At 62.4% G+C, this 27,334-nt stretch overlaps 1 protein-coding gene across 1 annotated transcript; it reads right to left on the bottom strand.

Annotated features, from left to right (window-relative positions):
• Positions 1-27,334, bottom strand: MECP2 (methyl-CpG binding protein 2). Its single transcript, XM_050927318.1, is given in 4 exon segments — positions 1-1,689; positions 1,691-2,411; positions 3,130-3,435; positions 27,201-27,334. Coding segments are annotated over 4 exon segments (1,350 nt in total). The 5' UTR covers positions 27,236-27,334; the 3' UTR covers positions 1-1,401.

Below are 27,334 nucleotides of genomic sequence, written 5' to 3'. Positions count from 1 at the left end.
GGTTCTGGTCTCAGCTCCCCTGCGGTCAATGCAGAGTCACTCTGGTTTGCAATGGGTCAAGGCTAGGTTCTGATTTGAGCTCCCCTGCGGTCAATGCAGAGTCACTCCGGTTTGCAATGGGGCCAGAGCTGGGTTCTGATCTCAGCTTCCCTGCGGTCAATGCAGAGTCACTCCGGTTTGCAATGGGGGCCAGAGCTGGGTTCTGATTTGAGCTCCCCTGCGGTCAATGCAGAGTCACTCCGGTTTGCAACGGGGCCAGAGCTGGGTTCTGATCTCAGCTCCCCTACGGTCAATGCAGAGTCACTCCGGTTTGCAATGGGGAGGGCTGGGTTCTGGGCCGGTGGAGCTGTATCGCACCGCTATGCACAGCACAGAGCTCAGCCTCTGGTGTATTTCTCTCTTGGCCGCAGGGCTCTGAGCAGAGGGGATCGGCCCCTCCCCATTTCACTCACCTTAGGGAGGGGGGAGGAATTTATTTTAAACCCTTTGTGTCCATCATTAAAAAAAAAAAGGCACAGCCCTCCTTGGGGGGGGGTTTCAGCTAGGTTTTCCCTTCCCATCTGCCCTCCCCCCTGCCCGACCATACAAGCCATGCCCCTGGGGCTGGGTGGGGGCAGCTGGGGCTGGGGGGAAGCGCAGGTATTAATGGAGAGCCCTGGATTTCCCCCTCCCGAAGCAGCCCCGTTAGAAACCCATTGATGCTCAGGGCTTTGCCCTCCCTCCTCCTCGGTACCGATCCAAGAGTTACAGGTAGTTTCACACCCGACCCCCTATCCCCAGCCTGCCAAAGGCTGGTTAGTGCAAATGGTTTCCTAAGCTAGTAACATTGAGAAAGAAGTGGAAGAACGTTGTCGTTCCTCGGCCCCCCACCCTGCGGGAAGAACAGGCTCTGAGCGCCCCCACTTTGTTCGGAGTCTGGGGGAGAGGGGCTGAGTCCCCCTACGTGGGCCCTACCAAAACAAACACGGATCGATACTGAAGAACAGACGACGACGTTACATGGCACTGGAGAGGGAGAGGGAGAGGGGGATCCACACACACGGTCCCCTCCTCATCCCGCCCGGTGGGGGGTGTTCAGGAGCTGGGGGGGCAGCCCCACCAAACAGCTGGCCTGGTCAGTAGTATATGCAGCAAAGCATCGGGGAGGGCACCCCTCTCTTATAGAAAAAGTGCAAAGTGGCTTCCAACCCAGGGGGGGTCCACACCCCTCACTGTGCTTCTTGGTATTAAAAACGGGGAGGGGGGGAGAAGTGGAGGAGGGGTGGAAGCCAGGGGGCGCCGTGGGGCTGGGGAGGTGCTTTGCCGGAGCCCTACCCGGGAGCAGCTGCCTCTCGTCTTGGGGGTGTGTGTGTGTGTCTGTCTGTCTGTCCGTCCATCCCGCTAGCCGTGGGCCGCCCAAAGTCAGCTGACGCGCTCCGAGACAGGCGTCCTGGTATCCACTGCCTCGTCTCTGCTGCTGGGCCGGGGCGCCGACGAGGAGGTGGACACAGCGTCTTTGCGCTCCCCTTCCCCTCGGTGTTTGTAGAGCACAGCTGGCGGCTGAGTCTTAGGCGGCTCCTTGGGGCAGCCGTCGCTCTCCGGCTGCCCCTTGCTGCTCAAGTCCTGAGCCTCGGGGGGGCTCACGCTGTCCTTGGGGCTGGCGGGGGGCTGGGCCAGAGGCTCGGCGGGGGGCTGGTGCGGTGGGGGGGGGCGGCTGTGGCTCCTTGCGGCTAGGGGAGGGGGAGGCGGGGGCAGCGTTGCCCCCTCGCCCCTTGGGGCTGCTCTCCTTGCTCCGGCGCCCAGGACGGGGTCCCTTGGGGCTGCGCTCGGGGGGCGGGGGGGTCACCTCCAGGGCCACGGCCTCGCGGGTCTTGCGTTTCTTGATGGGTAGCACCGTCTCCTGCACGGCCTGGAAGGACGGTTCTTTCACCACCTTCTTCTTGGCCTCGGCCACCGCTGGCCCCACAGGCCCCGCCGCCGCCCCCGGCTTGCGTCCCCGCTTCTTGGGCAGCGTCTGCGGGTCCGACTCCGCCTTCCGCTTGCGCCCCGGCCGCCGCCCGCCCGCCCCCGGGGCCGCTGAGGTGGTGGCCGAGCCCCCCGCCCCTCCGGTGCCCCCCGGCAGCCCCGGCTGGAATGGCATCTTGACCAGCAGCTTGCCGGAGCTCTTCTCGATCACCCGCTTGACCTGCACGCCCTCCGAGGCAGCCGCCTTGGGCCGGGCCGAGCCACTGCCCTTGGGCCTGCCCCGCCCACGCCCCGTCCCGGGGCCCTTCTGGGCTTTTGCCTTCTTGGGGGGCCTCTGCTCTCGCCGTGAGGGGCTGCCCCGGCCCGTCACCGTGAAGTCGAAGTCGTTGGGGTCCAGGGAGGTGTCCCCTACCTTTTCGAAGTAAGCGATAAGCTCCACCTTGGAGCGGAAGGCCTTGCCCTGGGGGCTGCGGGGTTGGGAGAACAAGGGTTAATAGGATCCACCCCTCCAAGCGGGCACAAGGAAGTGGGTGAGCAGGGGATCCCCCACACACTGCCCAAGACAGGAAGACCCCCATAGCACCAGCTGTGTGGGCTCGGTTCCCCCAGCTTGTCCAGCTGCTGCTCAGCAGGGGATTGGGGGGGTCTGGAGAAGATGTGGGGGACACACTGGGGGCCCCACGATCCAGGGGATCCTTCTCCAACCTTTGGGGAACTGGGAACTCTGGCTAACATTCATCGTGCCTGTGCCTTTAACCAGACCCCAAGGTGATACTACAAGTCCCAGCACACAATGCTCGGGACAGTACTGCATGCTGGGAGCCATGGTCCCACCCCACCCCCACCAAAACCCAGTGCATGCTGGGAGCTGTAGTCCTGCCCACCCCCACAGACCCAGTGCATGCTGGGAGCCATAGTCCTGCCCCCCCACCAGAGACCCAGTGCATGCTGGGAGCCATAGCCCGCCCCCCCCCCAAGCCCAGTGCATGCTGGAAGCCGTCATCCTGCCCCCCCCAACAGAGACCCAGTGCATGCTGGAAGCCGTAGTCCTCCCCCCAAGACCCAGTGCATGCTGGGAGCCATAGTCCTTCCCCTCCACCAGAGACCCAGTGCATGCTGGGAGCCGTAGTCCTTCCCCCCAAGACCAAGTGCATGCTGGGAGGCGTAGGCTCTGCCCCCACTCACTTGATCAGGTAGACGTCGTACTTTCCCGCCGAGCGGCCCGACTTCCTCTGCTTCAGCTTCCGCGTCCAGCCCTCGGGCAGCGTGGGGTCGTCGTACATGGGGCCACGGTCCCGGATGATGGAGCGCCGCTGCTTGGGAGAGGCCGAGGCCTCGGGGGCAGCCGGGGCAGCCCCCGCTCCTTCGGACGTCTCCGCCTTGCCCGCCTCGGCCGGCTCAGCTTCCCTCTGCTTCTCCTTCTTCATCTTTTTGGCCTTCGGGGACTTGTCCTTGAGGCCCTGCAGATTCTGGTCCTCAGATTTTTCTTCCCTGGGGGAGGAAATCAAAGAGACGTGTCAAGATTGGGGGGATGCACCTGGGAGGACTCCCAGCCAACCCCCCGTTAAATAGCCCCCTGGCTCCTGGTCCCGCCCAGAGGTGTGTGAGTGTGTGTCTGTCGGCGCCCGGCCTGACCCCGAACTCAGTCCAGGGGGGGCTGGGGCGTCTGTGCAGCGCCCAGCGTGTCAGCGGGTCCTGATCCCGATGCTCCCACAACAGTCTCACACACACACCAGCGAGCTGGAGGATGGGCCTGGGCAGGTTCCAGCCAGCTGCAAGGAAAGCCCGGACCACCAGTGTCTCCTGTCGCACCTGCCTGTGCCCAGAGTCCGAGCTCAGTACAGAAGCAGGGAATGGGGCAGGCGTCTGTCGGCAGAGGGGTCTATGATCCCGCAGCCAGAGGGCAGGATGGAAACCTCTGACTGGCAGCAAATAAGGTGTAGATTTGTAACGAGAAACGGGGACTGATCGTAGAGCAGATGATTTTGGGACTTGCTCGGACTCCTGAAATCTTGACTACACGTGGCTTCGTTCGCCCGTTTTTCGACAGAGCAGATCGGGCGGGAAATCACTGGTCAGTCCAAAGTGAAATGTCTGGCAGAACAGGACATTTTCGACTGATAAGTCTTGAAATGAATCAGCCAAGACACTGAATATGTGCGTTTTGTAAGATACGACATTCTGCCCTCCAAAGCAAGCAGCCGCCGAGATTCCAGCTTTAGGCGCTGGCTGCATTTCCCTACATTATGACTTTCAGAGAATGTTAGAGTTGACATATCCTAGTCAGTCACACCCGGTCTGTGCTATTAGCTCTCTCCAATGCTGTGTCTGATGTCACAAGGACCCAGAAAGCTTTTGGAGTCTTCTTTCGTTTCACTTTGTTTAGGCTTTCGAGACTGTTCCTACCCTAGCTCAAGTCCCTGCTGTCGCGTAGGCATAACTGGGAAAGTTAAAAAGAGCCAAAAATGGCTGAGAACTTAACAGCTGGACGGTTGCAGGCGGCTAACGGCAGCGCTGCCCGAACTTGGCGTTATTCTGAATGAGCGCTCAGCCCTGCCTGGAGCTCGTCCCTTTGCTTTACGCTGACTCAACAGCCCCTCCAAGCGTCAGCCCCCCCCCGCACAGGTGACAACCTGGCAACCTTCCCACAGCTTTCTAGGACACGTATAAAATGTTTTGACATCAACAGCCGTCAATCCAATGAGGCCAAAATGTGGCAACTCTTATTTTGTTTAGTATAGACTTAGATATTCTATTTAAACTATTTACGAGATTTATGACGTTTTGACATTATAGAAACCAACCTATTGGATAAAGTTAAGCGTTTTCAACTCATTTCATTCAAACGTTTAGATTGTATATTTATACAAACATTCTATATTGAATATATTGTATTGTGGCAAATTTGAAAACAAAACATTCCAACATCAAAATGAAACTACATAATATGTTTCAACTGCCAGTTCATTTAATTTTGTTTAGACGTAGGTGATCAAATTGTATCTATTTTAATATGTACATTTAGACTTTCAGATAAGATTAAACCTATTAATATATTTAATATGGACATTTAATATTTTATATTATATTGTTTTGACATCATCTAAACAAAATGATGAGTTAAGATAAAATGGCTTTGGATATCAGAATATTAATTTTAGGGCTGGTTTATGTTTATGGATATTTATATCTAACATTTGATATTATCAAAACCATTTGATAAGGCAAAAATGTTTCATTTAGACTTTTATTAGAATTTTTTTTCTTTACAATTGTAATGTTATACTTTACGGCTATTTAATATTTTTATAGCTGCTTAATATATCACAGCATCAAAATATTCAATAAGGTTCAAACATTTCATTTAGACTTTGATTAGACGCCATTTTTACATGGTTGTATTTTTATATCTATATATTTAACATTTTATGCCAAACAGCTTGAGAAGATAAATGTGTTTTGTTTGAACTTCTATTAGAAGAATATTCATTTGAATAGCTTTGTTTTACAGATCGTTAATCATATTTTATTCAACCGTTTTCTGGGATTGAAACAATTGGATGTTTCCAAATGTTGTCAACTGTTCCAAATTTCTGTGGCCATGTCAGTCTGTTTTGTAGTCAAACCCTGCTTCAAATGGGCCAAATTTCCCACAGGACGCAAGTCCCGTTTTCCAGCCCGTTCTAAGCACACGCTGGCCCGATCCGAGGAACAGCGGCGATGGATCTCGTGAGAGGACAGCAAGCCCAAGACGCCGGCCAAAGGGTGCTCTCCCTAAGCACCTTGGGGAGGGAGAAGCACTACTGGCGCTAACGGTGGCCACGGATCCGCGGAGGCTGGGTCGCAGCAGGTTTCCAGCCCCAGCAGAGCAGGACGACGGGAACTCGTTTGAAGCCGGAGCTGGATGCGGTTATGAAGGGATGACACTCCAGGCTAACCCCCAGGCCACGTTCTCCAGTCCTCCGTTCTAGGCTCTGGCACGTTTCAATTCTGCTGAGGTCTCCCCACCTAAATCAGCAGCAAACCCGGCTGCCGAGATAAATGCGGAGGCGGCGGCTAGGGGAGAAAATAGGAAGTGTCTCGCTGCTCTGAGCTATAATTAATACTGCACAGCCCCCTACGAGCGTTGGTAAACAACAGGCGCCTGCTGCCGCTCGGCTTCCTGGAAACCTGGGGCGACATGGGAGCCGTCGGCGTGACGCTCTTCAGGCCCGGTGCAGAGCTGGATTTCTACCAACGGCGCCGAGCCGGGGGGGCGCCGAGCCTCGCTGTCACGTTAGTCCCAAGAGGCCACTGGCTGGTGATCTGCGGCTGGGGGCATGGCATAATTCACAGCCCTGGTCACCCGCTCGCGAGGGGGAAGGAGGTGATCCCATTTTTATAGATGGGGAAACTGAGGCCCAGAATCCGTCCCCACGTGAGGTCCTAGGGGCTCTGTGGCAGACTCTCCACCAAACTGCAAGCCGGTCAGTCAGCCTAGAGGGATGGAGTCCACCAGGGAGAGATGTGCTTCCAAGCCACATGCAGGCCCCCCAGCCCTCGCTCACGGCCCCGCTGGCAGAGACAAGAACAAACCATGGTGGGGCTCAGTTCCCCTTTGAAGAGGAAGCCGAGCCAGGCTCGTCAGCACGTCTGGCAGGGTGGATGCTGTGGGTCACATCCGGGCCAGCTGCACCCGCTCACTGCGGGCAGCACAGGCTCTTGGCAGACTCAGGCAGCAGCCGGTGGCCTCCTGGAAAAGGCAATTTCCGACTTGCAGCGTGTGGCCACAAGTCTGTTTGGGGACGAGGTTCGTCCTTCCCCCTAACGAGACGAGCTTTAACGCCAGCACTCCGATGCTGCGTGGGGCTGGATTTGCGGCAGACCCGCTCTGCGTGGGGATGATGGTAGCCTGCTCTGCCCCAGGGTGGGTGCATCTCAACAGGGCCGGATGTGTGTGCGGAAGTCGCTCTGCTCCACTCCAGAGGGGGCTGCATCTCAGCAAGGCCGCGGGTACAGAGTGAGGCCGTTCCGCACCAGATGTGGCTGCATCTCAACAGGGCCTGGCATATGGAGGGAGGATGCTCCGCCCCAGAGGTGGCCGCCTCTCAGGGTAGAATGAAACCAAGCAATGTGTAGAACTGATAAATGAAATTGTTTTTAATTGTTCACTTTATTAATGTAACTTCTGTTCACCATTCACTACACTTGCCTACACTGTAACTTCTGTTCACTGTTTGCCATATTGTAATTCAAACCCCATTTTAAAATGCTCACTCCATTTTGTAAAAGCTTCCTCCAACCTTCATTTTTGCAAATGCTGCTATAATCTTTTTGGTTTAGTTTAGATGTGTGAATGAGGCATGTATGAATGACGGAATCAACCTCCAGCCCCAGCCTGTCCTGATGAAATAAAGTTCAAACCCCACCGGCTGAAGATGCAGACGAGAGCCCTAACAAAGTAAGAAGTGTCCACCCTAAAAATAAAAGGTACAGTAGAAGAAAGATCAAAGCCAGGTCCTAGGCTGAATGTCGCCTGCAATTGACGGGTGATCAATCACCAAACCCAGAGGCAGTGACACAGCAAGACCTATAGACTCTGGATTCAGACTAAAGCCCACAAAAAGGATGGGTGAGATGGGAGACTTTGGGGGGTAACGTTCTGCTGCCAACATGGAAGGACATCAGTGCGCACCCAACAGAGACCCAGCTCGTCCTTGCGCCCGGCCGTCCTGGCCAGTTTGCCGCCCCGAGCTACCAACCCAAGCTGGGAAATCAAGCCACGAACTCAAGCTATGTCTAGGCCTGGTAACTATGCAGCAGCTGCAGAACATCTGGTGTGTATGTGTAGGTATTAGGTATAATGTGTGTGTATAAGGATTAAGATATTAGTTATTGGTCATAAATCAGATTGTTATCATAATAAATGTGGCATCTTTGTCTTGCCCCCTGAAAAGATCCTGTGTAGTTTTGTCTGTACAACAAACGTTCAACTTGGCCTTCCCTTGTCTCAGCCCCCTCGGTAGTTGTGCATCACATGCATGGCCCTGCCCAAACGCTTGGCCAGCTGGGGGTGCTGAGAAGCTGCTCCCCGCAACTCCTCATTCCTCCTGCTTGGGGCTGATGTGGCTGGGCACTGCTGCCCCCACTGGTGGTTAGCACAGCAGCCCCAATCAGGGTCCTGTTGTGCTGACGCCCGCCCCCCGGCGGTGGACGATGGGGTGGGCGTTCGGGGGTGGTGGCGCAGGATTGCCCCAGCCCCGCTCCGGGGATCAGAGTGACTGGCACATCTGTGGCTAAAAACAGCCCCAGGAGAAGTCTTGTGGAAAATGCTCCCCACAAAGCCGGGGGGCCCCCGATCGCGGGCTTGGTTCCGCTCCGCAGCGGCACAGCTCCGCACTGTGCCTGGCGCGAATGCTCCCCGGCCTGCGTGAGGGCAGAGGGATCTGGAGTGGAACCCCGGCATCCCAGCCTTTCCCCTCTCGGCGGCTCTGGGGGGCTGCAGCCAGGGCCAGCCTCAGGGCAGGGGGCCCGTGCAGCGCCTGGCACGACGGGGGGGGGGGGTGCTCGGCGCCGCCCCCCTCCTCTGGGCCAGCCGGGCAGAGGACGGTGCCTTCCAGCAGTTCCCACATCGGGCACACGATGGCGCTTGGGGCTCACGGATCAGCTGGCTCTGGCAGGCAGACAGCAGCTGGGAGCACCAGGCCACTCACACGGCCTCCCCCGCTCCCGTTAGACACCAACATCCCATTACCTGGGGGAGGCGCGTCCCACTGGGCGCTGCAGGAACCCCCAGGGCTGAGATCTGAGCCCCCCAGCACGCTGGGTGCTGCACAGACCCCGACCAAAATGGAGGCTCCCCCCCTGCAACAAGAGCCATAGAGACACCACCCCACAAGCAAAATCAGAGCCTGCGTATGCACCAGACAGTGCCCTGTGAAACACAGCCCCCAATCTCAGTCTGGGGGGTGTGCGCAGCCCTCAGGGAGGTGGGGATCCTGAGGTCCGGAGGCGGGGAGAGGGGGGGTGCGCAGCACCTGGCGTAACAGGGACCCTGAGCTCGCTGGGGGGAGAGGGGGGTGCGCAGCGCCTGGCGTAACAGGGACCCTGAGCTCAGACCCCGCACATGTGAGTGGAATCCAAAGGCCTGAGGACCCCACACCGAAGCCCGGCCCATGTCCCTTGGCCAGCCAGAGCAGAGCAGAAAGAGGCTGCCAGGAGGTGGGTTCTCCGGCTGTGAGGGGGAAGCGCCCCACGACCACCGAGCAGGGGGCGGCAAGGAGGGCCAGGCGGACACAGACACACCCTGTGCTTAGCGCCATGATAAAGCCGGCCAGATCCTTGCCAGATCTCGACTGCACGAAGCGAAGAGTGCTGCACATGTAGCCACGTTTGGGCCAAACGTGCTGCGTCGCACGACGTGCAGCCTATTAGAGACCCCTGGGGGTCCGCAGCCTTCGTCCCAGGGGTCCATAACCACAGCCCAGAGGTCTCTGCTTTCCAGCCAAAGTTTTCGGTGTCCGCAAACAAAAGACTGAAGGCCCCAGTTCCCGCTGCACACGGCCGGGTTTGGTTAGTTCTGCGCACGGCCGCAGACTGAGGAGAGAGATCGTCCCCTCCAAAGCTCAGCCCTTCCGCTGGCTCGTGGCGAAGGCTGGTGAAAAGGACGCTCCCGTCACCATACTGTGCACGAGAGTCAATGCACCGTATGGTGCAGTCTGGAGAGGCAGAGCAGGACCCCCTCCGGCCCCTTGGTGAACACAGGTCTGGCCTGCACCCGGGCGAGGGACTGGGGGGTCTAGTTAGCACCTGGGACAGTGTGGGGGCGGTTGTGCAGCGCCCCGTGCAAGGTCCCCCTGCTTTCAGGTGTGGGGGGCGGTGCAGAGGCCCACACAAGGCTCCTGTGCTGCCCCTCTGCTCCGTTCCGGGCAGACACGCTGAGCTGTGGTCTCAGGCACCCCAGAAACCCGCCGCTCAGGCCAGGCAGGCCTGTGAGGCCGGGGAGGGTGACACCACAGCTGGAGCCCACCCAGGACCCACAGCACCAGCGAAGCGGCCTGCCTCAGGCGCCGGGGTTGACATGGAGACCAGTTCTTTGGGGGGGCTCCATCCCGGGGAATTGCCAGGCGGGACGCCGGGGTCCCCCTCCTGGCTCTGCTGCACTCATAGTGTCCCAGGAGACTGGCATTGCACTGGTGGGGGCGGGGCAGAAGGGCTCAGCGACCCCCACCTGACCAGGATCAGCCACTGCGCGGACAGGTGACAGGGCCCATTGACCCACCCGCCCCACAGCCAGAGGAGCAACACAAGCGTCTGCCCCCCATTCATTCCCTCCATAGAGGTGTGAGCATGCAGGAGAGAACCCAGGCGTCCTGCTCTAACCGCCCAGACACCTCCCCGCCCCGCCCCCCCCCGAGCCAGGAGAGAACCCAGACGTCCTGCTCTAACTGCCCAGACACGCCCCCCGAGCCAGGAGAGAACCCAGGCGTCCTGCTCTAACTGCCCAGACCCCTCTCTTCACCCGAGCCAGGAGAGAACCCAGGCGTCCTGCTCTAACTGCCCAGACACCCCCCCGAGCCAGGAGAGAACCCAGGCGTCCTGCTCTAACTGCCCAGACACGCCCCCCGAGCCAGGAGAGAACCCAGGCGTCCTGCTCTAACTGCCCAGACACCCACCCTGAGCCAGGAGAGAACCCAGGCGTCCTGCTCTAACTGCCCAGACACCCACCCTGAGCCAGGAGAGAACCCAGGCGTCCTGCTCTAACTGCCCAGACACCTCCCCGAGCCAGGAGAGAACCCAGGTGTCCTGCTCTAACTGCCCAGACACCCACCCTGAGCCAGGAGGAATCCCAGGTGTCCTGCTCTAAGCACCCAGACCCGCCCAGAACCAGGAGAGAACCCAGGCGTCCTGCTCTAAGCACCCAGACCCGCCCAGAACCAGGAGAGAACCCAGGCGTCCTGCTCTAAGCACCCAGACCCGCCCAGAACCAGGAGAGAACCCAGGCGTCCTGCTTCCTCAGCCCCTGGGAGCCCCAGCCCAGGCCTGCATGAGGCGCTGGACAGACGGTCGCTCACGGTGATGGGCAGTGGCTACAGGAAGGGCCCAGCCCATCCTAGGCTGGTTTCCCAGGAGAGCCTGGGAAGTCCTGCTGCTGTTGGCACTGGGATCCTGGGCCCCAATTTGGGATGCCCCAGAGCGTTGCCGACGGGCACAGGCCCAGAGGGCTGATCGCACGAGAGGAGACTCGTGAGGCTTGTGTAGCCTCAGCTGGAGCCAGAGGCCATCTGAGAGCTTGGCGTCAATGCGGTGGAGCGGGGGCCCCCAGCTGATCCGAGAACAGAGGGGGTAAACCGGGCAGGGACCAGCGGTCGGAGAATGAGAAGGTTCTAGGAAGAGCAGGGGAAAACCCCCCTCGCCCGCTGGAAGCTGGATAGGTTCACTGATGGGATTTCATGATGGCGGGCCTGAGAGCGCTTCAGATCCAGTCCTACGCTCCCTGGTGCTCGTGAAATCAGTAACGATGTCAAGCCAGACGCCCTCGCGGAGGAGTCAGCCGGAGCCCTCCCTTGCTCCCGGAACGCATCCCACGGTCATGGCGCCCAGCAAGGCTTCGCCGCGCGGCTTTAAATACAGAGCCTCGACCGATTCCTTTAGCCAAGGTAGGAACCACTCCCCAGGGCGCTGGGGAAGGAGTGAACCGAACCTGGACCTAGACGCACAGATCACCAGGCCAGAAGGGACTATCTGACCACCATCTGCACCTCCTGGATAGCACCCGTCATTCCAGTTCACCCAGAGTGCATCTTGCATTTCTTCCCGACGGGCTCCCGGCCTCGGAGAAGCTGCAGTGCCTGCTGACATGGGAACGGAGACGAATTCCGCTGGCCGTTTCCACGCCTCTTCTGCGGACTGGACACGGCAGAGGGGAAACCCCACCCCACTGGTGCATGTTGGCCAGCCCTGGATTGCTCCCAGCACATCCTACAACCAAACCACCAGCGCTCAGCTCATAAAATCCTGGACCCAGCCAGAGAGGCGCCCAGTCCAGACCTACAACTCTGGCACTCACTCTTCCCAGGAGCCGAGCGCCTCACCATCATTAGTGCATTTCTTAGATTCCTGATCGAATGGTTTGCCACCAAAATGCTGTTTGGTCAAAAAGAAAACTTTCCGTGAGGGCGTGTGGATTTGATGAAGTTTCGTTTGTGGGGCAAGAAGGGGGGTTGGAACAAAGCATCTCAACCCCGGCTGAAATGTATTTTAGGTGCTAAATTACAGATGGCTCCATTTGTCATTTCAAAATGGATTTTAGTTTATATTCTAAAGGACCATATAAGCTACAATTAAAGTAAGTTCAAACTGGAATGAAATATTTTGACTTTATAGGAATGTTCCAATTGTATTTTATATTCTAGATTCTAGCAAGGTATGATTTAAAAGACAGAAATGGCAGTGAAGCGTACGGAAGGGCGACTCTTCGGAAGGGAAAATCAAACGCCCAACTACAAGAGGGGTGTGGCTGCTCGGTGGCCAGGCTGTGGCAAGGCAGCAGAGCCACCAACGGGAAGCAGCTGGGAAGAGGGCTAATGCCGTTCTCAGGAGCGTCAGGCGGAGCACGTCGGAGGGAACCGTCCCGCTATGCGGGCTCCGCTGGAGCCACGTCCAGTTCTGGGCACCGCACGTCAGGAAGGATGGGGAGAGAGGCCAAAGGAGAGCAGAGGGCTGAGCCCAGCCTTCACATCCATTAAGGGCCTGGGCTAACGAGGATGGGAATCAATTGTTCCCCACAGCCACTGACAGTAGGAAACGCAGCGATGGCCTTCATCCACAGAAGGGAGCCGCGAATAGCTGCTAGGTAACGCTTTGTAACTCGGACAGTTCAGCTCTGCCATCAGCTGCCCCGGGAGGCTGTGGAATCCCCGGTGTCGAACAGGTTGGACAAACCTGTCAGGGATCCTCTGGCTTTCCTTGGTCCTGCCGGAGGGCTGCACTAGACGCCTCTGCAAGGCTCTTTTCAGTCCTACGGCTCAGTGATTCTATGACTTTTCATGTAGGGATTGTCTAAAGAACACAATCTACGCTGTATAGACGCTCTGAATCAGGAGGAGACTTTTCAACCTCGGGCCAGTTCAATCACTCATTTTCCAATGTATCGTCTTTCGTATTCGAAATTCTAATAAAAAGACAACTGGAAACCACTGAAATCTGAAGAAGACATTTTGATTTCATCAGAACATGCCCATTCTTCGTTTCTCTTGTTATTGTGTCAATTCAAACTAACAATTAAAAAGGTGAAAATCGGAGCAAAACATCTGGACTTGATCGGAACGGTTCAACCAGCCCGGAACAAAGTGATTCTCAAATTTCGTTTGGTGGAAAACTGTCGCTGTTTTACAACAAGCCCAGATGTCAAGGCAGCAGGATTTCCCCCAAACCACAACCTGAGGCTCCCGCAAGACCCCTGGATTCCTCCCCGCATGCCCCGGCGGCCTGAAGAGGCAAAGAGACTTGCAGCGTAGATCAGACGTGAACCTGGAGTCGTTCAATACCAGGCCGCTGCCCAAAGCTCTGGGCCGTCCTCCCGGGCCAGGGCTGACTCACTGGGAGTGCGCAGCGCCTGGCGCAGTAAGGCCATAAATCTAGATTACCCATTGTCATGCCTGGATGCCATGGCGATACCACTACCAAGTTCTAGTTGATTTGCCGAGGCAGTGGGGCCTTCTCAGGACTCCTGGGTTCTTTTCCCACCTCTGCTAGCTGCTGTGAGACCTTGGGCAACTCACTTCTCTGAGCTGTGCCTCAGTTTCCTCTCCTGCTGCTTTGTCTGTTTAAACGATCTGCTCTCTGGGGGAAGGGCAGTCTCTTGCTGTGTGCGCAGGCGTGTGCAAGCCCCAGCATGATGGCCACCTCCCATCTCCAGTGCCTCCAGGCATTACCCATTTGCCCTAATTCTGCTGACTGGGGCAGAAGAAAGCAGGAGGGGCCGAGTCTCGGGGCCCTCGGAGAGGCCTTGTTCCCCGGGGCGCATGTGTGCGCAGCGCCACCCAGCTGTTGCCAGAGCCTGTGCCGCTGCCCCGGCTGCTGGTGCGTGTTTTCCCCACGGGAAAGGACAGCCGTAGATCACAAGAGTGATTCCCTGCGCAGCCTTTCGACTCAGCCCCGAGCTTCTGCCCCACTAGCGCCAGCAGAGCAGCCGGAGCCAGGGGGCACACGCCTGGGCGGCTGGGAGTGCAGAGCGGCAAGGAAGGGAAGAGACGAATGGCCAGGGCTTTAAACTCTGCCTTCCTTCCCGCTGCGCCCCAGGCAGAGCCTTTCACACACCCGGCTAGTGGGCACCTGAGCGGCGGGCCCAGGTGCCTCCATGTTTTACCCCTTTGAAAGGGTCTTGATCACCGGCCCGCTGGAAAAAAAGGCCCCTCTGGGCCCAAAAACTAAAGACATCTAAAGTCACTGGTTTTTAAAACCTCTCCGTACGAGTCCCCCTTAGGAGAGACTGGGCGGGACCCCAGCATCAGAGGCTGCATAGACGCCCCCCAACTGAAATTGCCCCCCCCCAGCAAACTGGGAGCTGAACAGACAGAAATTGGACCCCCTCACTGTGCCAGGAGTAGCAGAGACCCTGCCCTCAACGGAGATCTGACCTCCCCTTCACTGCACTGGGCTCTCCAACCTGAACAGTTCCTGTCCTAGCTAGCGATCAAGGTGGGGAAGGGACTTGCTCAGTCACCCAGCAGGTCTGAGGTACGAGCTGGGAACGACCCCCGTCAGCGCCACACAGCACCTCTGCAGGCCACCTAGAGAAACCAAAGGGCGAGCTCGCCCGGCCGGTGAGACCGGCACGGGGCCGCACAGAGCCGCTCTGGGGGCCGGATCCAGCCGCCAGCCAGCCCACGCTCCGCACGGCTGGCAGCCTGAGAACAACCTGAATACGCCCAAGGCGCAGCCAGTGGAGGCTCCCCCTTGGCTGCTGTGGGCAGCCAAGCGCCGTGGGTCAGCTCCTTTCACCCAGCTGCCCAGGACAGCCCCGGGGGGGGTCAGCCCAGACGCGTCACTGAACTGCTAGAGCCCCAGGAGGGTGCAACCCCCGAGCCCCAGCCAAGACACAAACCAGACTCTCTTGCTGGTTAGAAGACAGACCCCAGCACCCACCGCCAGGGAGGAGCTTGGCTATTCGCTTGGCAGGGGGCTGCCGGGCATGGGAGGCTGCTCACCCAGGGCTCATGCTGCCCCCCCCCCCCCCCCCGAAGAGCAGTGCGCCACCCAGCACTGGACGAACCACAGCATCGTGTGAGGAACGTCACCAGATTCCGGCTGCGATCGGGGGAACCCCGATCTCCGCTGGGTGCCACTGCAGACCCCCTCAGCTGCAATTGGGGGACCCCCCCATCTCTGCTGGGTCCTGCACAGACCCCCTTGGCTGCAATCGGGGGACCCCCCCATCTCTGCTGGGTGCAGCACAGACCCCCTCGGCTGCAATTGGGGGACCCCCCATCTCTGCTGGTGCAGCACAGACCCCCTTGGCTGCAATCGGGGGACCCCCCATCTCCGCTGGGTACCCCATAGGTCCCCCCCAGCTGCGATTAGGGGACCCCACCATCTCTGCTGGGTGCCGCAAAGACCCCCCCCAGCAGCGATCGGGTAGACCCCCCTCCATCTCCGCTGGGTGCCGAACACCCCCCCTCCGGCTGTGATTGGGGGACTCCCCTCATCTCCACTGGGTGCTGGACAGACCCCCCCGACTGTGATTGGGGGACCCCCCCATCTCCGCTGGGTGCCGCACAGACCCCCCTGGTTGTGATCGAGGGGGCCCTCCCATCTCCGCTGAGAGCTGCACAAATCCTCTCCCCCGGTTGCAATCGGGGGACCCCCAATCTGTGCTGGGTGCCCTAGAGACCTGCGCCCCCCAGCTGTAATCAGGGGACCCCTCCATCCATGCTGGGAGCTGCACAGACACCCCCTCCTTGGCTGTGACTGGGTACCTGTTTGTGTCAGGCTCCCCAAACAAGCCTGAGGACCCCTGTTCATGACAGGGGCACACAGACCACCCCCAAGATGGGGGGATCCCTCTGCCCAACCGTCCACCTAAGCTGAGATTCATGGGCCCCCCAACTGTGCAGGCTGATAGACACATAGCGACAGACAGGGTGAGAGGGGAAACTGAGGCATAGAGGTGAAGTAATTTGCCAAAGGTCCCATGGCAACTTGGTGTCAGCGCCACGAACAGCGACCTCCGCGCCTGGCAAAGCCAGGCTCAACTGCGGTGCTTTCTGAGCAGCGAGAAACATTCCCAGTGACCCAAGGCCAAGGGGCTGGCGGACACCGTCCCCAGAGCAGAAGGGGGGAGAGACGCTGTCGTCCTCCCCTCCCCCGTAGCCAGCTCAACAGCCGCTCAATTCACACGCCCCTTTTCAGCAGCTCGGGCAATGCTTCGCCCACAGAAAGGGCAAAAATAAAGCATCCCTGGGCCTTTTGTGCCAGCAGCTTTTTAAAATTCAAGGCAGAGCGCTCCCAGAAACGGGCAGGGGTTCCCGTCGCCGCAGAGGGGGCCAGATGAATGCAGGCCCAGGGCGCGGGTTTCGAGAGGGTGCCTGAGATCACTGTTAGCAGCAAAGAGGAGTCTGGCCCCCTGCATCGGAGCTGAACACGGGGCCTCTGCAGCCGTCTGGGTGGGTGGGCGAAGCCCTGAGGGCTGGGCCGCCGGGCGATGGCAGGAGGGGGAGCAGCGAGCACCCCCGTCCCAGGAGGCTGGCCGGGAAACACTCCACCACGGGGCCGGCTTCCTGCACATGCTGCCCTGTCTGGGGACACCCAGCCACCAGCTCCAGCCACTTCCTCAGTGACCGAGACGTTTCAACCCAACTTGGCGAAGAAAGCGAAGATGACGGCGAGAGAGAGCACCCCACTGCAACCAACTAAAATCCCAGCGCCAAGCCGTCAGCAACACAGGCAGGACCCACTCTGCCCTGGGGGAACAGCCTCACTTCCCTCCGGTGAGCATGGGATTTCTGCAAGAGAAGGCCCAGATTCCAACAGCCGGATCCCGGCCGGCGTCAATCGGCCCGAGCCCCAGCGAAGCCGAGGGGCCAGATCCCGGCCGGAGCTCCCACGTCAAGTTACAGCAGTTTGGTAGGCCTGCAACAGCTGCAAGATCCAACCTGTAGATTTTAAGATATTTAAGTTGCCGTCTGAACTTCTGCATCACCCAGGCTGCAACTCGGTGGTGGCAGGCACCTACTTCCGCCTCCGACGTCCAGGAGCAGAGTCAATGCCCTTTGCTAAACTACCTCCCGGATTCCATGGGCTGGCAGCAATGTTGCCGGGGCACCCGGCCATGTCCCACTTCATGGCCTAGCCTTGGGTGGGACCCCACTCCGCTGCAGCCTGACCCCCTGCCCATGGAGATCACTGGCTTCATCCGCCAGAGTGAGTGATTTGAGCTGCCAGTGAAAAGCACGGCCTAACGCCCCTCCACCCCCGTACATCTCCCAATGCTAACCAGAAGCTGGCCGTGTGTCACGCTCAAACTGGCCGAGGAGCCGAGCGAGCTCCCGATGCCAGTTGAGAAGGGACTTGGAAGTTGAACGCCAGGCGCTGGGATGTCGCTGGAGTCTGCCGGGACGGGGGCATGCTCTCCGCATTCTGGTACTGCCTTGCTGCACCCCCCGGCAGAGACTGGGGTCCCCCGTCACGCCATGCACCGCGCAGACCCTCTCATCTATGGCTGGGATCCACACCGCACCATGCACTGTACAGAACCCCCCCGTCTGGTATTGGGGTCCCCGTTGTGCTGGCTGCTCAGACTCCCCGTCTGAGGGGTCTGGGGTCACACAAGGTGCTGCACAGACCCCGACTGAGGTCAGAGCTGCATCCCCCCCATGCAAGGTGCTGCACAGATTCCTGCTCCCCCCCAGGTGAGATCAGCATCCCCCTCATGTCCCTGACACTGCACAGACACCCCCTGCAGAGACTGGGGCCCCCCACTGCACCATCCCTAACCCAAAGATCTGCCAGTCTCAGGAGAAACAGAAGGGCTGTATCCTACCCTTCAGCATGTCAGGGACACATTCTAGCGGGACAAGTGAGACGCCTGGGGCCTGCCACTGTCATAAATAAGAATAATTAATGCTTCAGGCCGTTAGCGGGGAGGGCGGGGTCTGTGTATAAAGGGGCCCCCGATCACAGTTGGGCAGCAGGGTATCAGAGACACACCGGGGCTAGGGACAGGGTCTGCACAACGCCCAGCACAATGGGGGGCCCCGAGCAGCGCCCGGCACACCGGAGCCCATTCTCAGTTGTGATCTCTAAGCCCCCCGTGACACAAATCAGTCCTAAAATCGTAACCATGCGCATGGCACCGCGCCCGCTGGCTGAGTGTGCAGTAAGGTGAAATTCACCCCCAGGGTGGCCCTGAAACCTGGGTTGGGGAAGTGACTCAGCAGAGACGCCAGGGCAAGAACCCAGGCACCCTGCAGCCCAGCCCAGAGCCAACATTTCGAACAAGTTTCACTTTCTGCTCCCTGCCTCTCCCCACGGCAGAGAGCCGGGTCGCAGCCGCTATTTGCAGAAGACACTTACAAAAGACTTTGAATATTCTGCTTTCCAACCCCTCGCACTCCCAGATTTCAGAGGGTAGGGGAGCGAAGGAACACTTCTCCCGCGCTGCTGCATCCAAAAGCGTTGAACGCCGACGCCGGGCAGGGCTCTCTCCGAGCACCGGGCTGGCGGACGTGGTGGGCTTGGGGTAAGCGCAAGTCCAAGCGTGTGACGATCTGAGCCGGTTCCGGCCTGAGATCACCACTGGAGGTACTCGCGAACGGCGGCTGGGCTGTCGGGTTCCCCGAGAACTCCAAGGCAGCAGGCCCCAGCCCCGAGCCATCTGACACTGCCCTGGTGGACGTTCGCATACACAGTCAGAAGAGGCCTGCGGAGTCAGGCCTGATTTCCTACCTCCAACTCTGTCCAGCCGATCCCAAACCACTCCCTATATAATCCTTTCACACAGTGACAGATTTCGACGCCCGCCTCGGGACCCCCCGGCTGCGTTTGCCACCACACCTCATAGGAACTTCTTCGCATTCACAACTGAAAAAGCCCTGATCTCGGTGAGAGAGGACGGAGTGCGGGCCTGCGAAGTTCACTTCACGCACGAGGCGACGAGAACGAACCCTACGCTCCGGGCACAAATTGGAGCATCTCCTACCAAGGCAGCCTCCAACCTGCTGATTCCTGGAGCAGAGAGAAAGCTGGCCAGCTGTGGCCACCCCGACCGCACTCGGAGGGTGCCGGACGGACCAAGCTCCCCTAAACGGCACAGTGTGATCCCTTGCAATAACGACACACCAGTGCTGGCTGCACAGCACAGAGCAGAGACCATTCAGTAGCCCTTCAGCCTCCAAAAATATAATCCCTGTGGCCCACCAGAAGCCTGGTTTTAGGTGCTGCCCGCTGGGCTCCCACAGCTCGCCCGCCCACCGCTGGCAGGGGGGCTCCGCCCTCCAAGGTGCAGCAAGCCCGAGCCTGCTCCACATCCTAGATGCACCATGAGTGCTGTTAACAAACCACCACACGCCAGGTGGCTACTCCCTAATGCCCACCCTCTTAACGATCACGGCTATTAGCGCAGTCAACAGAGCAAGCCTGCACTCACCAAGATTGGGGGTCCCCCCGTTCCTGCTAACAAACATCAGGGACCTTCGTCACACCAGGCATAGCACAGGCCCCCCTCACCCTGGATCGAGGCCCCCCATCGCAATGGGCATCCCTGATGGGAGCCCGTTGCTCTGGGCAGGTCCCAACCCACCTAACTAGCGTAGCCAATTCATCACAAGTCTCATGACACATGATGGGTTTTCTCCCCACAGCCCCAGCTCCTGGGGTCAGAATGTCAGACTTCAATTTCCAGTGCGCACAAGTCCAGAGCAATCCTCGAGAAACCTGAGCCCCAGAAGCACAAACCCATATTTGGGTTATTACACAGATCTGGTTTTTGGAACCTTTGGGGCAAGCTGCAGCGTATGCCCCTGCTGAGAGAGAGACGACAAACCTCCCACCAGGAACGCAGCTGCCGGCCCCTGTTTGTGCCTCTCAGGGACGGGATGTAACATTTCGGTGACCTCCCTTAAGAGCGTGTGGCAAACATGGGCTGGAGTGGGGGAGGGCCGGGGGGGGGGCAGTTGATGGCTCCTGCTTCTGGGGTTTTGCCAACTGCTCTCCTGTGTGCTACCTAAGCTGTTAGGAGTGGCCGGAGCTCTCATGGCCCTGCCATCACGGGCACTTGGGACATGTTGCCAACGCTGGGTCCCTTCTCCAAAGGGGGCTAAGCTAGCAGACAGAGAGTCTCTGGCTCGGTGGTCTCCACATGGCCCAGCCCAGGGTGTTGAACCAGGATCCCAGCTCCCGGGGACAGTAGCCTCTAGCCCTTTCATCGGCGCTTTGGTTCCTCTTTGGACACCGCATCTCCAAGACGCAGAGTCAAAATGAAACGGATGCAGCCAGCTAGGGGCTGATCGGCAGGTTTTGCCAAATAAGAGATCAGCCTCCACAAAACTGGGCTTCCACAGCCAATTGGGGTCTTTCCCCTTCGAAAATCACCCCGCTGTAACCATCTCCCCTGGGTGCAGCTTCATGCCACTTCCCTAAAAGCCAATTCAAAATATTTAAGCTTACGGGTCGCATGGGAGTGAACATCTCTTCAAGCTCCCAGCTCAAAAGAACAGTTTCTTAGATGATCTTCTGCCAATTGCAGCAATGCTCAACATTTATCCATAGTCACGAATTAAAGCTGCACAGAACGACACAGTCTCAGCCCCACAGAGCTTACAAAGCACGGCAACAGCTATGCAAATCATTCTCACCCCGGTCTGGGCCCCTGGTACAGGCTAGACGTTAATACCACCTCAATGACACGCACTTCGGATTCACCAGACTCTGAGTAACCCAAACTCCCAGGTAAGCCAGGTGGCTCGTGCTAGCTGCGAGCGTAACTCTCAGAGGAAGTTTCTCCCCAGAGACGGCTGCTTTTCTGTCTCCACTGGAGATCCCAGCTCCTGTAAGCCTCGTTCCGATGCCATGCAAGGAGCAACAGTTCATGTCCTACGAATGTCACCCTCAAACAATCCCCTCCTGCAAAATTTGTCAGGTAAACAGAGCGATCCAGTCAGGACCGCGCGGGACGTGGCCCCACGGTACACAGAAGAGTCGGGAAAACCAATGGAAGAGGAAGCCTGAAGCCAGGAGATCGGCGTGAACAATTTATGCCCGAGGGAAAACATCATGAAGGTGACCCCAGTGGACAGGGCCCAGGTGACAGTCTGCACTGGGATTACCAGAGGGGCTGGTGGGAGTGCGGGGGACACGTCCAGGACACTGCAGGAGTTGGCATAGGATGGACAATGCTTTGGTGCTTGGGACTTGACGCTGCTCAGCAATAATGCCTTAGCGTCGTGCCACGACTCACTGGGCTGGCTTGAGTGGGGAGCTGAGGTGTTTGCACGAGCATGCAGGCCACGGCACTTTGGGGTCCCGGTGTAGGGGGCTGGCAGGAGTCAGAGGCTCCTCCGGGGTTGGCATGGGGTGGCCCGGCGGTGTTATGGAGTTAATGTGAGCCCGCGATACTTGGGAAACTGGGGTGAGCCTGCAGCACCTCGAGGCTGGAGCTGCTGTGAGCAGAGGCAGCTAGGGGCTGGCATGAGCAGGATTGGGGCAGGACCTCAGATCTGCGGCGGGCATATCCAAAACACCAAAGGGGTGAAATAAGCAGAGGCTGGGCAGCACCTGGGCAGGAGGGGGTTGAGCGTGGGCAGGGAATGGGATCAGCATGAAGAGAAAGGGGGTGACCTGGGAGTGTGGCTGGCTTGAGTGGAGCCAGGACAACATCACGATGGCAAGGGAGCTGGCAATGAGTAGGGGCTGGGGTGGCATCACAGGACTTGATGTGAAAGGGAATCGGGCAAGGACAGGAGGTGTTGGCATGAGCCACACCATGCAGCACCACAGGACTGGGGGGCTGGCACAGGTGGGGGGCACCATAGTGCCACAGAGGACTGGGACGAGAGGAAACAAAGCTGCCATCAGTGGAGTTGGTGTGAGTGGAAATGGAGCAGCAGCACCATCCTGGGCAGAGGGTGCAGGCGTGAGCAGGGCTGAGTGGCACCACAGTGCCAGGAAGGGATGCGCAGAAATGGGGCAGCACTGCGAGGAGGAACTGGAGCTAGTGGGGTGGCTCTGGGGGAGCAGGCCTGAGTGGCTCTGCAGTAAAGGGGCTGGTGTGAGTGGGCAGCAAGACAGAGCTGGGAGTTGTCACAAGAGGGACCCAGAGCAACACCAGGTTGGCGTGAGGGCACCAAGGGGAAGGGTTGGCATGAAAGGGGGCTGGGCCACATGGGTGGTTGGTGTGAATGGAACTAGAATGGTGCTGCTGACATCAACACCTCCGAGGGGGCTTGGCGTGAGCGGGGCTGGCGGGGGTCGGGACTAAGGAGTTGGTGGTAGCTATCCAGGTTGGCGTAAGCTTACTCAGGGGTTGGCATGGGCTAGGCCGAGGGGATCGGCACTAGAGGACTGGTGTGAGCTGGACTGGGGGATCGGCGTGATCCGGGTGGGTCAGCACCGAGGGGGCTGGCGTGTAGTAGGCCAGGGGAGACGGCAATGGGGGGGACTGGAACGAGTCAGGCCGGGCGGCACCGAGGGGGCTGGCGCGGGAGCCGGGCAGGACGGCAGTGAGGGGGCTGGCGCGGGAGCCGGGCAGGACGGCAGTGAGGGGCAGCGCCGAGGGGGTTGGCGGCGCTGAGGGGGCTGGCGCGGGAGCCGGGCCGGGCCTGGGGGGGCGGCGCCGAGGGGGCTGGCGCGGGAGCCGGGCCGGGACTGGGGGGGCGGCGCCGAGGGGGCTCGCGCGGGAGCCGGGCCGGGCCTGGGGGGGCGGCGCCGAGGGGGCTGGCGCGGGAGCCGGGCCGGGCCTGGGGGGGCGGCGCCGAGGGGGCTGGCGCGGGAGCCGGGCCGGGCCTGGGGGGGCGGCGCCGAGGGGGCTGGCGCGGGAGCCGGGCCGGGCCTGGCCTGGGGGGGGGGTGCGGCTGGTGCGGGAGCCGGGCCGGGCCTGGGGACGAGAGCTGAGTGGGCTGGCGCGGGAGCCGGGCCGGGCCTGGCCTGGGGACGAGGGCTGAGTGGGGCCGGGCCGGGCCGGGCTTGGGGACGAGGGCTGAGTGGGCTGGCGCGGGAGCCGGGCCGGGCCGGGCCTGGGGACGAGGGCTGAGTGGGCTGGCCCGGGAGCCGGGCCGGGCCGGGCCTGGGGACGAGGGCTGAGTGGGCTGGCGCGGGAGCCGGGCCGGGCCTGGGGACGAGGGCTGAGTGGGCTGGCGCGGGAGCCGGGCCGGGCCGGGCCAGGCCTGGAGCTGAGTGGGCTGGCGCGGGAGCCGGGCCGGGCCGGGCCTGGGGACGAGGGCTGAGTGGGCTGGCGCGGGAGCCGGGCCGGGCCGGGCCTGGGGACGAGGGCTGAGTGGGCTGGCGCGGGAGCCGGGCCGGGCCGGGCCGGGCCTGGGGACGAGGGCTGAGTGGGCTGGCGCGGGAGCCGGGCCGGGCCGGGCCTGGGGACGAGGGCTGAGTGGGCGGGAGCGGGAGCCGGGCCGGGCCCGGGGACGAGGGCTGAGTGGGCGGGAGCGGGAGCCGGGCCGGGCCCGGGGACGAGAGTTGAGTGGGCGGGAGCCGGGCCGGGCCGGGCCCGGGGACGAGGGCTGAGTGGGCGGGAGCCGGGCCGGGCCGGGCCCGGGGACGAGGGCTGAGTGGGCTGGCGCGGGAGCCGGGCCGGGCCGGGCCCGGGGACGAGGGCTGAGTGGGCTGGCGTGGGAGCCGGGCCGGGCCCGGGGACGAGGGCTGACGCGGGGGCCGGGCCAGGCCGGGCCCGGGGACGAGGGCTGAGTGGGCTGGCGCGGGGGCCGGGCCGGGCCGGGCCCGGGGACGAGGGCTGAGTGGGCTGGCGCGGGGGCCGGGCCGGGCCGGGCCCGGGGACGAGGGCTGAGTGGGCTGGCGCGGGGGCCGGGCCGGGCCCGGGGACGAGGGCTGAGTGGGCTGGCGCGGGGGCCGGGCCGGGCCGGGCCCGGGGACGAGGGCTGAGTGGGCTGGCGCGGGGGCCGGGCCGGGCCGGGCCCGGGGACGAGGGCTGAGTGGGCTGGCGCGGGGGCCGGGCCGGGCCGGGCCCGGGGACGAGGGCTGAGTGGGCTGGCGCGGGGGCCGGGCCGGGCCCGGGGACGAGGGCTGAGTGGGCTGGCGCGGGGGCCGGGCCGGGCCGGGCCCGGGGACGAGGGCTGAGTGGGCTGGCGCGGGAGCCGGGCCGGGCCGGGCCCGGGGACGAGGGCTGAGTGGGCTGGCGCGGGAGCCGGGCCGGGCCGGGCCTGGGGACGAGGGCTGAGTGGGCTGGCGCGGGAGCCGGGCCGGGCCTGGGGACGAGGGCTGAGTGGGCTGGTGCGGGAGCCGGGCCGGGCCGGGCCTGGGGACGAGGGCTGAGTGGGCTGGCGCGGGAGCCGGGCCGGGCCAGGCCTGGAGCTGAGTGGGCTGGCGCAGGAGCCGGGCCGGGCCGGGCCTGGGGACGAGGGCTGAGTGGGCTGGCGCGGGAGCCGGGCCGGGCCTGGGGACGAGGGCTGAGTGGGCTGGCGCGGGAGCCGGGCCGGGCCGGGCCTGGGGACGAGGGCTGAGTGGGCTGGCGCGGGAGCCGGGCCGGGCCGGGTCTGGGGACGAGGGCTGAGTGGGCTGGCGCGGGAGCCGGGCCGGGCCGGGCCTGGGGACGAGGGCTGAGTGGGCTGGCGCGGGAGCCGGGCCGGGCCGGGCCTGGGGACGAGGGCTGAGTGGGCTGGCGCGGGAGCCGGAACAGGCAGGGCGGCACCGAGGGCGTTGGCGCGAGTCAGGGGAGGGGCTGAAGGGGTTGGCGGGAACCGGGCAGGGCGGCACTGAGGGGGTTGGCAAGAGTCGGGCCGGGCAGGGTGGCACTGAGTGGTTGGGCACAGGAGCCAGGCCCGGGGGGCATCGAGGGGGTTGGCGCGAGTCAGGCCGGGCCTGGGAGGGGGCGGCTGAGGGGGTTAGTGGGAACCAGGCAGGTCGGTTGGGGGGTGAAGTTGGCATGAACCAGGCCGTAGGCGGGGGGGTCAGCACTGGGTGTGGGCTTGGCGCGAGCCGGGGGGGGGTGGCTGAGGGGATTGGTGCGAGCCAGGTGGGGAGGCTGAGGGGGTTGGCGCGAGTCGGGCTGGGGGAAAGGCTGAGGGTGTTGGCGGGAGGCTGAGGGGATTGGCACGAGCCGGGCTGAGAGGGGGAGCTGAGAGGGTTGGCGCGAGCCGGGGGGGGAGGCTGACGGGGTTGGCGCGAGCCGGGCTGGGGGGAAGGCTGAGGGGGTTGGCGCGAGTCAGGGGGCGGGGAGGCTGAGGGGGTTGGCGCGAGTTGAGCTGGGGGGGACGCTGAGGGGGTTGGCGTGAGCCGGGCTGGGGGGGACGCTGAGGGGGTTGGCGCGAGCCGGGCTCAGGAGATTGGCGCGAGTCGGGTTGGGGAGGACACTGAGGGGGTTGGCACGAGTCGGCCTGGGGGGGCTCAGGGGGTTGGCATGAGCTGGGCTAGGGGGGACGCTGAGGGGATTGGCGCGAGCCAGGCAGGTCAGTTGGGGGGGGAAGTTGGCATGAGCTGGGCCGTAGGCGGGGGGGTCAGCACTGGGTGAGGGGTTGGCGTGAGCCGGGGGGGGTGACACTGAGGGGGTTGGCACGAGTCGGCCTGGGGGGGCTCAGGGGGTTGGCATGAGCCGGGCTGGGGGGGACACTGAGGGGATTGGCGCGAGTTGGGCTGGGGGGGACACTGAGGGGATTGGCGCGAGTTGGGCTGGGGGGGACACTGAGGGGGTTGGCGCGAGCCGGGCAGGTCAGTTGGTGGGGGGAGTTGGCGCGAGCCGGCCGTTGGCGGGGTGGGGAGTTGGCGCGAGCCGGGCTGGGGGGGACACTGAGGGGGAAGCTGGCGCGAGCCGGGCAGGTCAGTTGGGGGGGGAGTTGGCACGAGCCGGGCTGGGGGGGACACTGAGGGGGAAGCTGGCGTGAGCTGAGCAGGTCAGTTGGGGGGGGGAGTTGGCGCGAGCCGGCCGTTGGCGGGGTGGGGAGTTGGCGCGAGCCGGGCTGGGGGGGACACTGAGGGGGTTGGCGCGAGCCGGGCAGGTCAGTTGGGGGGGGAAGTTGGCACGAGCCGGGCCGTAGGCGGGGGGGTCAGCACTGGGTGAGGGGTTGGCGTGAGCCGGGGGGGGTGACACTGAGGGGGTTGGCATGAGCCGGGCTGGGGGGGACACTGAGGGGATTGGCGTGAGCCGGGGGGGGTGACACTGAGGGGGTTGGCATGAGCCGGGCTGGGGGGGACACTGAGGGGATTGGCGTGAGCCGGGGGGGGTGACACTGAGGGGGTTGGCGCGAGCCGGGGGGGGTGACACTGAGGGGGTTGGCGCGAGCCGGGCTAGGGGGGCTCAGGGGATTGGCGCGAGCCGGGCAGGTCAGTTGGGGGGGGGGGAGTTGGCGCGAGCCGGCCGTTGGCGGGGTGGGGGGTTGGCGCGAGCCGGGCTGGGGGGGACACTGAGGGGGTTGGCGCGAGCCGGGCAGGTCAGTTGGGGGGGGAGTTGGCGCGAGCCGGCCGTTGGCGGGGTGGGGGGTTGGCGCGAGCCGGGCTGGGGGGGACACTGAGGGGGAAGCTGGCGTGAGCCGGGCAGGTCAGTTGGGGGGGGGAGTTGGCGCGAGCCGGGCTGGGGGGGACACTGAGGGGATTGGCGCGAGCCGGGCAGGTCAGTTGGTGGGGGGAGTTGGCGCGAGCCGGCCGTTGGCGGGGTGGGGGGTTGGCGCGAGCCGGGCTGGGGGGGACACTGAGGGGGTTGGCGCGAGCCGGGCAGGTCAGTTGGGGGGGGGAGTTGGCGCGAGCCGGCCGTTGGCCCGGCGGGGGGAGGGGGGATAGGTTAGCGCGAGGGGGTCAGGTTGGCGCGAGCTGCCCTTTGACCTCCCTCCCCTCAGCCTCCTCCCTCCGCCCTCAGGTGAGGGGCGGCCCCGCCCCGGTCAGAGGGGGCCGCTGTGACGCACTCGGGACCCCCCGGGCGCGCGCGAAAGGGAGGGGGAGGAGGGGCCGCCGCGAGCGGGAAGGAACCAACAGCCGCAGCCCCCCGCGCGCGCTCCCCCTCCTCTCCTGGCGCGGGGCCCGCGGGATGGGCCCGTCCGCCTCCCCCCCGCGCGAGGGGAGCGAATGGTCCCGTCTCCGCCTCTCCCCTCCCTCCCCCGGCCACTCACAATCGCTCCTCGTCTCCGCTCGGCGCCGCCGCCATTTTCTTCGCAGCGAAGAACCCGCGGGGACTGAGGGGGGGCGGGGGGGAATAGACCGAGCCGGAGAGGAAACCCGGAGCGACGGGCCCCGCCCCTCCACT

The sequence above is a fragment of the Gopherus flavomarginatus genome, chromosome 18, assembly GCF_025201925.1.
Source record: "Gopherus flavomarginatus isolate rGopFla2 chromosome 18, rGopFla2.mat.asm, whole genome shotgun sequence".
Lineage (NCBI taxonomy): Eukaryota > Metazoa > Chordata > Testudines > Testudinidae > Gopherus > Gopherus flavomarginatus.
This window is presented reverse-complemented; position numbering and strand designations above follow the sequence as displayed.